This window comes from Hyperolius riggenbachi, chromosome 2 (genome assembly GCF_040937935.1).
Source record: "Hyperolius riggenbachi isolate aHypRig1 chromosome 2, aHypRig1.pri, whole genome shotgun sequence".
NCBI classification, from domain to species: Eukaryota; Metazoa; Chordata; class Amphibia; order Anura; family Hyperoliidae; genus Hyperolius; species Hyperolius riggenbachi.
In genome coordinates, this window is record NC_090647.1 from 228784094 (window position 1) to 228798046 (window position 13953).

Genomic DNA, 13953 nt, shown 5'->3' on the forward strand with positions numbered 1-13953 from the left:
GGTACTGGAGCTGCAGAAGGATGAGGACGGCGGCGTGGGTGCGATCCGTGTGGATGTGTAATCGGCTCTGGTTTCTTTTAAGGGGACAGAAACTGCTGGTATGCAAGTGGTTAACAAAACCAATGCTTTGTAAAAAAAAAAATATATATATATATATATATATATATATATATATATATATATATATATATATATATATATATATATATATATATATATATATATATATATATATATATATATATATATATATATATATATATATATATATATATATATATATATATATATATATATATATATATACATACATACATACATACATACATACATATATATATATACATATATATATATACATATATATATATATACATATATATATATACATATATATATATATACATATATATATATACACACATATATATATATATATATATATATATATATATATATATATATATATATATATATATACATATATATATACACACACAACTAAAACAGTGCTGGAACATGCATCAGGGAACCTTGTGTAGGCAAACAATTTTAAGTTCACAATAGCACTATGGAAAGTGATTAAAGTGAACCAGAGGAGAAAATAAACGGATGAGATAAACCATTATATTTATCCTTCTCCTAAAAATGACTTTTGTAGATATTTCATGGTTTTATTTTACATTTAAACATTTACCAAGTAGGTTGAATGATTTACTGTCTCTAATCAGCGGCAGCCTATTAAGTGTCCTACAGTTAGAAAAAGGTCAATAGATCCTGTATTTTAGCTCTCCTTGCCCTCAGAAATTGTATTCTGCCAGGAAAAAAAAACTTATTGCTGTAATTTGCTCAGAGATGTTTACTATATTCCCAAGAAGGTATCGACAGAAGCTGTCACTTTCATACCTAGAAATTAACTCTTTCAGGCAGAAAAATAAATCAAGTAAAACACCCTGGTTATTAATAGGTTTTGCACTGTACATACACGATTATCTCATGTCACATATTGCCTCAGGTACACTTTAAATCTATAACATCTATTCTATAAAGAGGGAGGAAGCACATGTATGAACAAACCAGCGATCACTGCGGATGCATGAGGCTCAAACGTAAATTTTGACATCTACAGAGCTCACCAAGGCAGCGCAGTGTGATTTTTAGTTAGGTCCCTTTAATGCCCCATTTCAGACACAGATTTCATATCTATTTTTATCACGTAGTTATACATCATTGACATCTGAAGCGCTTTGCAGAGTATGTAGTCTTGTTCCTAACTGTCCCTCAGAGAGGCTCACAATCTAGTCCCCACCAATGTCATATGTCCATTGTAGTCTAGGGCCAATTTAGGGGGAAGCCAATTAACTTTCCCGTATGTTTTTGGCATGTGGGGGGAAATGAGTGCCCCGGAGGAAACCCACACAAACACGGGAAGAACATACAAAAAAGGCAAGAAGGACATTGGCACATGATGGAGCAGCTTTGTACAGGCAAGGTAAGATGGAAAACAATACACTTGACTGATGCCATTGCCAAGATGTGGTGTGACATACATTTTCCCTGGTGGTTTTTTTTGTATTTATTTTTTAGTAAAGAGACATGCAGGGAGCGATTTATACTTACCTGATCCAGGATTCGCTCTCCCCTTGCAGGATCAACAACCTTGGGATACATCTGTACTCTATAGTCTCGGCCAATACAGACCCAGACTAACACCTTGGCCAAACTCCATCTAGTGTGCGCACATAGTTTGAATCTTTTTCAACCAGATAAACTAGCCCAGTCAACTAAGTTATCATCAACCCAGACTAGATAAATACTAAAATCGTTTTGTGGCTGCCGACATTCTAAATGTACATACCCACGCTAGATTAAATGGTGTACAGGAGCCTGCCCACCCTCTAATCTGGCATGCCACAGCTGCCCCACTGAGTTGTCCCTCCTCACCCTCCATACTAACCGATATATTGATAACGTCTGTACACGCTCTGCCTCAACCTGTTACCAGAGAGATCCAGTGGCAGGTGACAGTCCTCATACTGGTGTATAAAAAGTTTAAGTGTATACTACCCAGATTTTAAATGAGCCTTTTGAACACACCTTTGTTTAACCACTTCAGGACCATAGGCTTACACCCCCCAGTGACCAGGTTATTTTTTACAATTTTGGGCTAGGCAGCTTTAAAAGCCCGCTGCAGACCCGTACTATGCAGCACACAAATTAATCCCTTCCCTCCTTTTCTGCCCACCAACTGAGATTTCTGTTGGTGGGCTCTGATCACTCCCCAAATGTTTATTTTTTTTTAATAAATTTACTTTTTCAATTATTTTTTTACCCCATCTCCGCCCCGCCAGCCAATGACAGTGATCAACTCTCATAGGCCTCATGGGTCGGGTGCACGTCGCTAGCAGAGTTTGATTCAGCGACGATGGACACAGCATAGCGGCAGCAATATCACCTGTCCAGCCCGCGCGAGTCCCATTTCTTCTCAGTCTTCCTGTGACTAGCTGACGTTCAAACAGTAGAGCACCCTCTGCAGTGTTCCCCAACCCTGTCTTCAAGGCCCACCAACAATGCATGCTTTGTGGAAATCCACAGAGGTAGTTAATCAGCTCTGCTGAGACACTAATTACCTCACCTGTGATTGTGTGTGGTTTTTCTGCAAAACATGTGCTGTTGGTGGCCCTTGAGGACAGGGTTGGGGAACTCTGCTCTACCGTATGAACTTCCACTAGTCACAGGACGCAACAGGAAGGGAAGAGGGGCAGTAGTGATAGACAGCATGGACCCTGGGGACTCGCACCTGCCGGACAGGTGATGTTATTGCTGCTGGCTGGGGGAGCCCGGATGCGGGGAGGCCTGGGGTGGCCAGGCAAGCGGCGGCTCCATAGGTTTTGAATCAATTTAATGCTAAAATCGATTCAAACCTGTGTACAGTGAATGGGCAAAATTAGATCCCTCTTTGAAGAGATTAGACCACACTCCTTGATAAAGGGGGACCCTGCAACGCGCCGAAATGAGTGTCGACTGTACCTTGTGGAAACTGATAGCTCAATGAAGAGTGTGCTTATGGAAATACGGAAAGCCTATACATTTGTCTGCTAGATCAGAGAAGGATCCATCTGTTGGCCGATCTGGTGGCCATCTATTAGTGTATAGCAACCTTAAAACCTCTTTCTTTGTCTGGAATCTGGCTGTAACCACGGTTAAGAACAAACTTTTTGTAGAAAATGTTGTTCAGTTATTAAAGGAAGGAAAGTAGGGAGGAGTTTGCTTTGGGCAGTGCATCTTGCTGTGAAGTGAAGCATGTATAGCTAAGTGCTTCTTATATGACAACTGATGCACTAATGCCTTGACAGAGGTTTCTCTAGAGGCTGTGTCATCATGGGCTCTGCAGTAAATCGTTTGGCCCAGGGGCCAGTAACAAAGGAGAAATCCATCTTTTCAATAATGAATACTGTGATGCAAGGCGAATTCAGGTTTCCGTTGTAATCAGGAGATACTTCAGGTCAATGTTACACATTGAATTACAGCAATTCACAATACAAAGAGAATCAGTGCTGCCATTGATCCATCAACATAATCAAAGATGTATATGTGGAGGGGGGAAGGGTAGCACTTTCTGCTAGGCAATTTTTGTGAAGTGTAAACCAATAGCCGCTTCATGGTTCTATAAAAAAATAATAATCATAAAATATGCTAAAATTAAAAAGAAACTCTGGGCAAGGGAAAAAATAAAATAAAAAAAAACCCATGTTCTTCCCATATGTGTGAAATTAAATGAAAACATTGTACCTTTCTTCGTCTGGCATTTCTTGTATTTTTCTGCAGAGGTGGTTGAAATAATCATTATGGGTGCACTTCCTGTGTTGGGATGACAGCGGGAGTTAGTTACTGTGTTTCTACTGCTTCTTTTGTCACATGATGGCCAGCAAAATTACAAAATGACATCAGCCAAAGGCTGCCAATATTCCATGTACAATGTCACCAGTAGGGATCACGGTAAATGTAGACCTGTCTCCAAAAGGCAGTTAGTGCAGGAGGAAAAAGCAAAATAGCCTTTCTGCCAAAATAGTTCAGTGGGACAAGAATCAGAATGTGGTTAGGCTATTTAAATATTTTAAAGTATTTTCAAGTCCCATTTTCGTGAAGGTTCTTAACTACTCAAAGACCGGGTAATGCCCATGGGCGTGACCGCGGCGGCAGCCCCAGGACCGCCTAACGTCAATTGGCGTCAAGTCCTGGGGCTGCAGTTTGCAGATCGCGCGCAGGCTGCGCGCGTATCTCCTGCTTGGGGAGCAGAGCTCCGCCCCGCCTTCAGTCTCCGAGCGGCGATCGCTGCTCGGAAGACTGTTAGACAGCGAAACAGCCATCTTTTCTGTTAGTACAGCGCTGTGATCAGCAGCAGTGCTTTACTGTGTTGATCAGACCCCACCAACAGAGAGCTCTGTTGGTGGGGAGAAAAGGAGGGGGGGGGGAAATCACTTGTGTGCTGAATTGTACGGGCCTGCAGCTATGCCTTAAAGCTGCAGTGGCCCATTTAGTTACAATTGCCCTGGTCTTTAGGGGGGGGGGGGGGGGGGGGGGGTTACCACTGCAGTCCTCATGTGGTTAAAGTGATCCAAATCAGGCGGGTTAGAACACATGGGTTTTTTTACTACTTTTTTTTTTTGTGAAGCACAGAGTTGCTCTTTAAAACTACTAAGGCCAAAACAGACCAGATGGCTAAACCTATGCATTGAAGGAAACCTTACAAGTGAACCGTAACTGAGCTGAGAAGAAAAATAAAATAAAAATAAAAAAAACCCACCACATTCTACTAACCCCCCCCCCCCCCCCCCCCCCCCCACTTTGCAGACATCCTGTGCCCGCGCCAGGGCAAATCGATCTTCCGGTCCCCCACAGCGAGTCAGTTTAGTTTCCGCTGACTAATCACTGCACCTGCGCAGCCCTGGCCATGCACGTCCTCGGCTCACTCACTTCACTGTCCTGCGCAGACGCAGCACGAGGAGGTGGCATGAACGAGGATGTGTGTGGCCAGGGCTGCGAAGGAGCTGTGTCCCGCCGAGGAAACAAAACTGGCTCGCTGCGGGGGAACGGTTTGTCTCGGCATAGGCACAGGACGTCTGCACGGGGCAGTAGAAGCCCCAGGTACAGTAGAAGCCCCAGGTAAGTTAAACACTTTTTTCTTTAGTTAAGGTTCACTTTAAAGTGGGGATTGTACTCCCAAAACTAAAGGTAGCCATACACCCAGCGATGATGGGCAGATTCGACCAAGATACAAATCTCTCTTTGATTGACTGATTAGAGAAAGATCGGTTGGCTGCACATACACCGCAGACCGATCCCTGATCCATTTCATGCTGAAAATCATCGGGCATCGGCCTTGTAACGACGCACCCGCAGCCCCTACTGTCAAGTGCTGTTGCGGATATGCACTCGGTCAACCACGTCGGCCCAACATCTTGCATGTTCCAAAATTGGTTGCATCGGCGATTGGGCATGCTCTTGGCGTCACAGATTTTCATCCGATTCAATAATTACTGAATCGGATGGGCGATTGGTTGCAAAGTCGATAGACGTACGGCCACCTTGAAATTTCAGTAACTACTCTTAGGTTACATAAAACATTTGACAGCAATCCCACATAGAAGAAGATTGCTTATATCTAGTCTCTGGCAAATGTAATTATTGCACACAAGAATCTCTCCCTGCCTGTGCTTCACTCTGCTCCCCTCCTTTTCTGCTGAAGTGACTCAGTGGGGCCAGGGCAAAGTTTCTGCTCAGCAGTGGGAAGGGGGGCAGAGCAAAAACTGGTACACACTTTCAATTATGATTGGCCAATCACTGACTGCTTTTACCACCTCCATGTAGTATGAGGGTCAACAGATATGGAATTCTATGAGCAGATTTTGTAGGTAAAACCTCATACTACATGGCAGTGGTAAAATTGGTCAGTGATTGGCCAACTATAGGTAGGAGCCGTTCACACTTGTCACTCTGCAACGGATCTGGTAAGCAGGCCACACTTCTGTGCAGTCTGCAATAATCCCGGGCAGGCACAATATAGCCTATTAAGCTACCGCATATCTGCCCCGGGCTCCAGCCGGACCACAGCAGACACCACTGTCCGCTCCCGCTAGCCACCCTAACACAGAGATTGTGGAATTTATGTCACACATTCTTTTATGTAACTGAAATTTTAGTTTTGGGAGTACAATACCACTTTAAAAATAAACTGATGAGATTAACAATTGTATCTATCCTCCAACTCCCAAAATTATTTTTAGATATTGCACCATTTTAGGTATGAAAACTTAAAGTACCGTAGATTTATTGCTTTGTCTCTGCTCAATGACACAGTCTGTTTCACAGCTAAAATATATGACCTATTGACCACCTATCCCCTGCAGTTAAAAGTTTTTCTTCACCAGGAAAGAGTTTAGTGGCTGGAATTCCTCATTAGGGAGGGTTAGGGCACGTTTCCACCGAGTCTAGCATGAGTCTTGAGACGTGATGCTGGCAAAGCTGTACAGCAGCATGCCATTATATTTTTCCCATGCATGCAAATCGGATGGCAGCCTATTTCAATAGGCTGTGTTACCCCATCTGAATTTGCATGTGTGGAAATGCTGCAAATTTGCACGAGTGGAGACAGGCCCTTATGCCATAGTCCAACTAGGTCCTGACTGGAGAGAAACTGTCAGTTGCATACCTGAAGGTAAACTTTCAGGCAGAGGGAAAAAAAAAAAAAAAAAAAAAAAAAAAGGAATACAGCCTAGTTATTTGTATGCTTGGCACTGTACATTTATATGTCCATCTCAGCATATTACTTATGGTACACTTTAAGGAAGAGCAAGAACAGTTCTCTGAAAAAGCAAAACTCTCCTGGTGTGTGAGCGAGCAGGGGCCGCGGCAGAGGGGGTTAAATCACCTTTGTCACCACTTTTTGCCGATGCTTCCCAGCTTGCCAACACTTCCGTGTTCACAGTCAAACTTCTGGCTGTAAAGGCAGAAGTATCAGGAAGATGGTGAGCAGCACATCGGCAAGAAGAAGCAACGTAGTATAGGCCGATGCTCTCTTGGAAGTAAACTGGGTCCAAAACACCTATATGACTGAGCAATCCTAATATAATAAAAAACAAAAAAAACAATTTTGTTGGGCATTAACCAGTTCAGAAACACAGGCTTACACTCCTAGTGACCAGGCTATTTTGTTGTTTTACAAATGTAGTGCTCTGCAGCTTTAATAGCTTGCTGCAGAGCCATATCACTTAGCACGCAAGTGAATCTCTCCCCCCCCCCCCCCTTTTCTGCCCACCAACAGAGCTTTCTGTTGGTGAGCTCTGATCGCTGATGTAAGGTTTATTTTTTTATTTCTCAACTTTTTATTTTTTATTACTCCCCTCTCTCCCCGTGCCAGCCAATCAGGGTGATCCCCTCTCACAGGCATCAGCCAAAAATTGCTATCAGAGCCTCTCTAGGGGAAAGCAGAGTGACACAGCTGTCCCCAGTACAGCGCAGCGGTAGATCTCAGTGCTGTACAATGTAAATAGATGGCGGTTTTGCAGTCTAACGGTGATCGGAGCTCCGTCACTCAAGGCGGAATGGGTGTGCATCGGTGTGCGATCCCCTGTAACACCCCGCCCCAGGAGTTGATGCTTTTTGGCGTTAGGCAGTCCTGGGGTTGCCACCTTCCCGATGCCTATCGGCATTAGGCGGTCAGAAAAGGGTTAAACGAACCAAATTTTATGTCACACTGGCATGGCTGCTGTTTACAGTTCAGAGTTGAAATGTAACCCTAAAAGTAAAAAGAAGAATACGTGACAACAGGAAATATACCTGTACACATACAATTAGATTTGCTTGAGTTTTTTCCTATTCAGGTTTGGCTTAAGACTAAATTTCAAATTAGCAACAAGGAGATTTAGGAATGGATGTCACAATGTTGCCATGTGTTTGACTGCAACGTTGGTATGGTGTTTATTTTGCATGGCAAAAATCATGGAACACCTATGAAATGGCCAAAAGACACTAAGCAGCATGTACCGAATGTGATGCAAAGCCGATCAAATGGTAAGTCCGAAAGAGCAACGGAGACATAAGAGTTTTTATACGGAACCTTAACTGAACCGGGGGTAAAGAGTTTCACTTACCTGGGGCTATTACCAGCCCCCTGCAGCAGTCCTGTGCCCTCGGAGCCGCTCAGGAATCCTCCGGTCCCCCGCTGTCACTTAGTTTCGTTTTTGACGACTCAGTTGGCCAGCCGCCATGCGTATTATTGGACGCATTCCCTACTGCAATTAGCGCTGTTGTGGACTGCAACGCACATGGAGATATGTGGCAACGCATATCTTTGTACGCGTTGCGGTCCGCAACAGCGCTAATTGCAGTAGGGAATGCATCCAATAGTACGCATGGCGGCCGGCTTACTGGGGAGTCAAAAACAAAACTAAGTGACAGCGGGGGACCGGAGGATTCCAGAGCAGCTCCGAGGGCACAGGACTGCTGCAGGGGGCTGGTAACAGCCCCAGGTAAGTGAAACTCTTTACCCCCCCCCCCCCCCCCCCCCCCCGTTCAGTTAAGGTTCCCTTTAAAGCCAGGGTGAATGTAGCCTTACAATCTTCTGTTACCGTAGTACAGCAAAGATACATTAACTACGTAGAGGACATCTCTAGGCATCACAAAATGGGTCGCCTTTGCTTTTGTTATGTTAGACCCCCTCTTTGCTGCACATACAATAAAAGGGAGTCTGAAGCCTAATTAAAAAAACAAACAAAAGACAGATACTCAACTAAGGAGAGGGAAGGCTCTGGGTCCTGTAGAGCCTTCCCGTTCTCCCGCAGGCGCCCCCTTTAGCAGTCCACAACCAATTATTTTCACATATTTTGTACAGTAGAAACTCGTTATAATAAACAGATATAGTATATCTCTGGATAGAGTAAACTCTTAGTATATATAGTCTTCAGGCCCCAGCAACTGTGTCTCTATAAATATACAATGTATGCCCAATTCTGATATAGTAAACCACTTTTCCTGGTCCCTTGGAATTTACTATAAAGGGATTCTACTGTACTTAATTTCCACAATATAAAGGCAAAAAATATAAAAATCACAGACTTACCTCTTTTCTAAATCTCTTATCTTATCCCTTAACGGTGCAATTACCTACATTTAGAAAAATATAGTAGCAAGTGTTATTTTGTGTACTTACAAAAAAAAAAAAATTAAGATTTTTAACTAGTGTACATTTTGGAGTTCTTTAAAAAAAAAAAAAAAAGGGACACGAAGTGAGAGGGATATGGAGACTTACATTTATTTCCTTTTTTAACAATACCAGTTGCCTGGCAGTCCTGTTGATCTTTAATGCATCAGTAGTGTCGGAATCACCCACCTAAAACAAGCATGAAACTAATCTTCCCAGAAACATCTGATCTGCATGCTTGTTCAGGGTCTATGGCTGAAAGTATTAGAGGCAGAGGATCAGCAGGATAGCCAGGCAACTGGTATTGTTTATATTAATTATATCAGCCTCCATATCCCTCACACTTCAGGTTCCCTTTAAGCACCTCATAAAAAGTTAACACACACACCTCCTACTCCATCTTGAGGAGAGACAGTAGGCCTGATCTAAAATTCGTTGATCTAAAATTCTTCATGTTACAACATGAAGAACGGTTGTATTACAAAAGTTCCACCTGAAACCCACTTACGGGTCAAACCAGCCCATAAAGAGTGTACTGGAAGATGAGTGAGTAAGTGGAAGTACAATTGCTTGCAGTCACATGTACATATCCACTCACTTTCCCCTGTGAGGTCATACACAGGCCAGGCTTGCAGAATCCCTTATTCTATAGAACAGAATACCCAAGCAGTTTGGGATCATCCAGAACCACTAGAAAAGTATAGAGACAGAAAAGCCATCCTACTAATACAAATAAAATAAAGTCAACACTCAATGTAATTTGCCTTCTTAAAGGGGAACTGAAGAGAGAGGTATATGGAGGCTGTCATGTTTATTTCCTTTTAGACAATACCAGTTGCCTGGCAGCCCTGCTGATCCTCTGCCTCTAATACTATTAGCCATAGCCCCTAAACAAGCATGCAGCAGATCAGGTGTTTCAGTGGTTCAGACTTATAAGTCTGATCTGACAAGACTAGCTGCATGCTTGTTTCTGGTTTTAATCAGATACTACTGCAGAGAAATAGACCAGCAGGGCTGCCAGGCAACTGGTATTGATTAAAAGGAAATAAACATGACAGCCTCCACATACCTCTCTCTTCAGTTCCCCTTTAAAACAGAAGGTACTTGCGATAATTCAGCTTTAAGTGAGCCACTGTGGTCTCCCACAATGCATCACTACTGAATATGCAAATTATCTCTTCCATGGATTACATCTCAAGTTTCAAGGCTTGTGACCTTTTCAAAAGCAGAATCACATCATAATATAACATAAGATTACTGCTTGAACTAAAAGAAAAAGAAAAAAAAAAAAAAAAAAAAAACCTGCCGAGTGTGTAATCTCAGTTCAGAAATTTCCCCATTAGATTCTAAAACTTGAAAAATATAAATACAGTGGTTTGCAAAAGTATTCGGCCACCTTGAAGTTTTCCACATTTTGTCATATTACTGCCACAAACATTAACCACTTCGCCACTGAGGGGTTTTACCCCCTGACCACCAGAGCAATTTTCACCTTTCAGCGCTCCTTCCATTCATTCGTCTATAACTTTATTATTACTTATCGCAATGAAATGAACTATATCTTGTTTTTTTCGCCACCAATTAGGCTTTCTTTAGGTGGGACATTATGCCAAGAATTATTTTTTTCTAAATGTGTTTTAATGGGAAAATAGGAAAAATGTGGGGAAAAAAATAATTTTTCAGTTTTCGGCCATTATAGTTTTTAAATAATGCATGCTACTGTAATTAAAACCCATGAAACGTATTTGCCCTTTTGTCCCGGTTATAAAACCATTTAAATTATGTCCCTATCACAATGTTTGGCGCCAATATTTTATTTGGAAATAAAGGTGCATTTTTTTCAGTTTTGCGTCCATCCCTAATTACAAGCCCATAGTTTATAAAGTAACAGTGTTATACCCTCTTGACATAAATATTTAAAAAGTTCAGTCCCTAAGGTAACTATTTATGTATTTTTTTTAATTGTACATTTTTTAATTTTTTTTTAATTACAATAAAAAAAAAAATGGGGAGTGTGGGAGGTAATGAGTTAATTTTATGTGTAAAAGTCATTTATTTGTATGTGAAAAATGTGTAGGGTGTAGTTTACTATTTGGCCACAAGATGGCCACAGTAACTTTTTGTTTTAATGCGACCTCCAAGCTTCCTTCCGGAAGCTTGGAGGAAGAATAAGGAGGCTGGACACGTGAGTTTTTTCTCACAATGATCGCGCTGCCCATAGGAGAGCAGCTGATCATTGCGGGGCTTAGATCAACGAACGGGAATGGATTTTCCCGTTCATTGATCTCTGGGCGAGCGGGCGGCGGCGGTTTTACTAGCGGCGGGCGGCGTGTTTACGAGCGGGAGCGCGGGCAGCGTCGGGAACGCGGAAAGTACGTGTTTCTCCGTCCCTGGTTTTTAAAGGATGGAAAAAGGGGCGGAGAAATACGTACGCGCGGGGGTAAAGTGGTTAATCTATTTTATTGGAATTCCACATGAAAGACCAATACAAAGTGGTGTACACATGAGAAGTGGAACAAACACCATACAGGATTCCAAACATTTTTAAAAAGAAAATAACTGCAAAGTGGGGTGTGCGTAATTATTCAGCCCCGAGTCAATACTTTGTAGAACCACCTTTTGCTGCAATTACAGCTGCCAGTCTTTTAGGGTACGTCTCTTCCAACTTTGCACATCTAGAGACTGAAATCCTTGTCCATTCTTCTTTGCAAAACAGCTCCAGCTCAGTCAGATTAGATCAGGGGTCTCAAACTCAATTTACCTGGGGGCCGCAGGAGGAAAAAAGTCAGGATGAGGCTGGGCCGCATAAGGGATTTCAATATCAGCAGCTCCCGCCCCTTGCATTGATTTTTATTTCAAAATCAAATTCACACTGAAACGAACTATTTTACGATATAGTTCGCCTCAGTGCTCCCATTACAGGTAATCCGCCGTGTCCCCGACGCAAAACGAGGGCTGCAGAGCCCCCAAATTGCCCAAGGGGCAATCCGCCGGCTATTCCTGGAAGGGGCAGAGCTTTCAGCTTCAGCTATGCCCCTCCTGACGTCAATCGCGGCGCGTCGCCGCCTCTGCCCACCCCTCTCACTCTTCCTTCACAGAGAGAGGCGGGGAGAGGGCGATCCGTGCGGCGATTGACGTCAGGAGAGGCAGAGCTGAAGCTGAAAGGTCTGCCCCTTCCAGGAAATGCCGGCGGATTGCACCCCGGGCGATTTGGAGGCTCTGCAGCCCTCGTTTAGCGGCAGGGATGCGGCGGATTACTTGGGAGCACTGAAGCGAACTATAAAGAAGCTTTTGGCGGCGCGGGCCACAAAATATTGTATCGAGGGCCGCAAATGGCCCGCGAGTTTGAGACCCCTGGATTTGATGGACTTGGATTTGTGCACAGCAGTTTTCAGATCTTGCCGCAGATTCTCAATTGGATTTAGATCTGGACTTTGACTGGGCCATTCTAACACATGCATGTTTTGTTTTAAACCATTCCATTGTTGCCCTGGCTTTATGCTTAGAGTCGTTGTGCTGCTGGAAGGTGAACTTCCACCCCAGTCTCAAGTCTTTTGCAGACTCCAAGAGGTTTCCTTCCAAGATTGCCCTGTATTTGGCCCCATCCATCTTCCCATCAACTCTGACCAGCTTCCCTGTCCCTGTTGAAGAGAAGCACCCCCAGAGCATGATGCTGCCACCACCATATTTGACAGTGGGAATGGTGTGTTCAGAGTGATCTGTAGTGTTAGTTTTCTGCGCACATAGCGTTTTGCATTTTGGCCAAAAGGTTCCATTTTGGTCTCATCTGAGCACCTTCTTCCACATGTTTGCTGTGTCCCACACATGGCTTGTGGCAAACTGCAAACAGGACTTCTTATGCATTTCTGTTAACGATGGCTTTCTTCTTGCCACTCTTCCATAAAGGCCAACTTTGTGCAGTGCATGACTAATAGTAGTCCTATGGACAGATTCCCCCACCTGAGCTGTAGATCTCTGCAGCTCGTTCAGAGTCACCATGGGCCTCCCACACTGCGTTTCTGATCAGCACTCTCCTTGTTCGGCCTGTGAGTTTAGGTGGACGGCATTGTCTTGGTAGGTTTACAGTTGTGCCATACGCCTTCTATTTCTGAATGATCGCTTAAACAGTGCTCCGTGAGATGTTCAAGGCTTTGGAAATCTTTTTGTAGTCTAAGCCTACGTTAAATTTATCATGACCTGGCTGGCGTGTTCTTTGGACTTCATGGTGTTGTTGCTCCCAATATTCTCTTAGACAACCTCTGAGGCCGTCGCAGAGCAGCTGTATTTGTACTGACATTAGATTACACACAGGTGCACTCTATTCAGTCATTAGCACTCATCAGGCAATGCCTATGGGCAACTGAATGCACTCAGACCAAAGGGGGCTGAATAATTACACACACCCCATTTTGCAGCTATTTATTTGTAAAAAAAAAAAAAATACGTTTGGAATCATGTATGATTTTTGTTCCATTTCTCACGTGTACACCACTTTGTATTGGACTTTCAAGTGGAATTCCAATAAAATTGATTCATGTTTGTGGAAGTAATATGACAAAGTGTGGAAAACTTCAAGGGGGCCGAATACTTTTGCAAACCACTGTATAATAAATTCCCTTCATTAAAATTGCAGACTTCCATCTCGCCATGGTCATTGTTACCGAACATGTTTGTGTTGCAATGAGCACTATACTGACATTTTCCATGTAATGGAATAAGAGTCTTAATTTAGACACTAGATTACTCTGGCA

At 43.1% G+C, this 13953-nt stretch overlaps 1 protein-coding gene across 3 annotated transcripts in view; it reads right to left on the reverse strand.

The window, feature by feature from the left end:
- UXS1 (UDP-glucuronate decarboxylase 1) overlaps positions 1-13953 on the reverse strand; it is a 120963-nt gene that overhangs the window by 55671 nt on the left and 51339 nt on the right. For 2 of the 3 annotated variants that reach the window (XM_068265298.1, XM_068265297.1), the window contains exons 4-5: positions 9122-9165; positions 3793-3861 (exon numbers count right to left, since the gene is read on the reverse strand). In XM_068265298.1, coding sequence (XP_068121399.1) covers positions 3793-3861; positions 9122-9165 — 113 coding nt within the window. The remainder of the gene's footprint in view (positions 1-3792; positions 3862-9121; positions 9166-13953) is intronic. The other variant, XM_068265299.1, reaches the window with a different exon arrangement.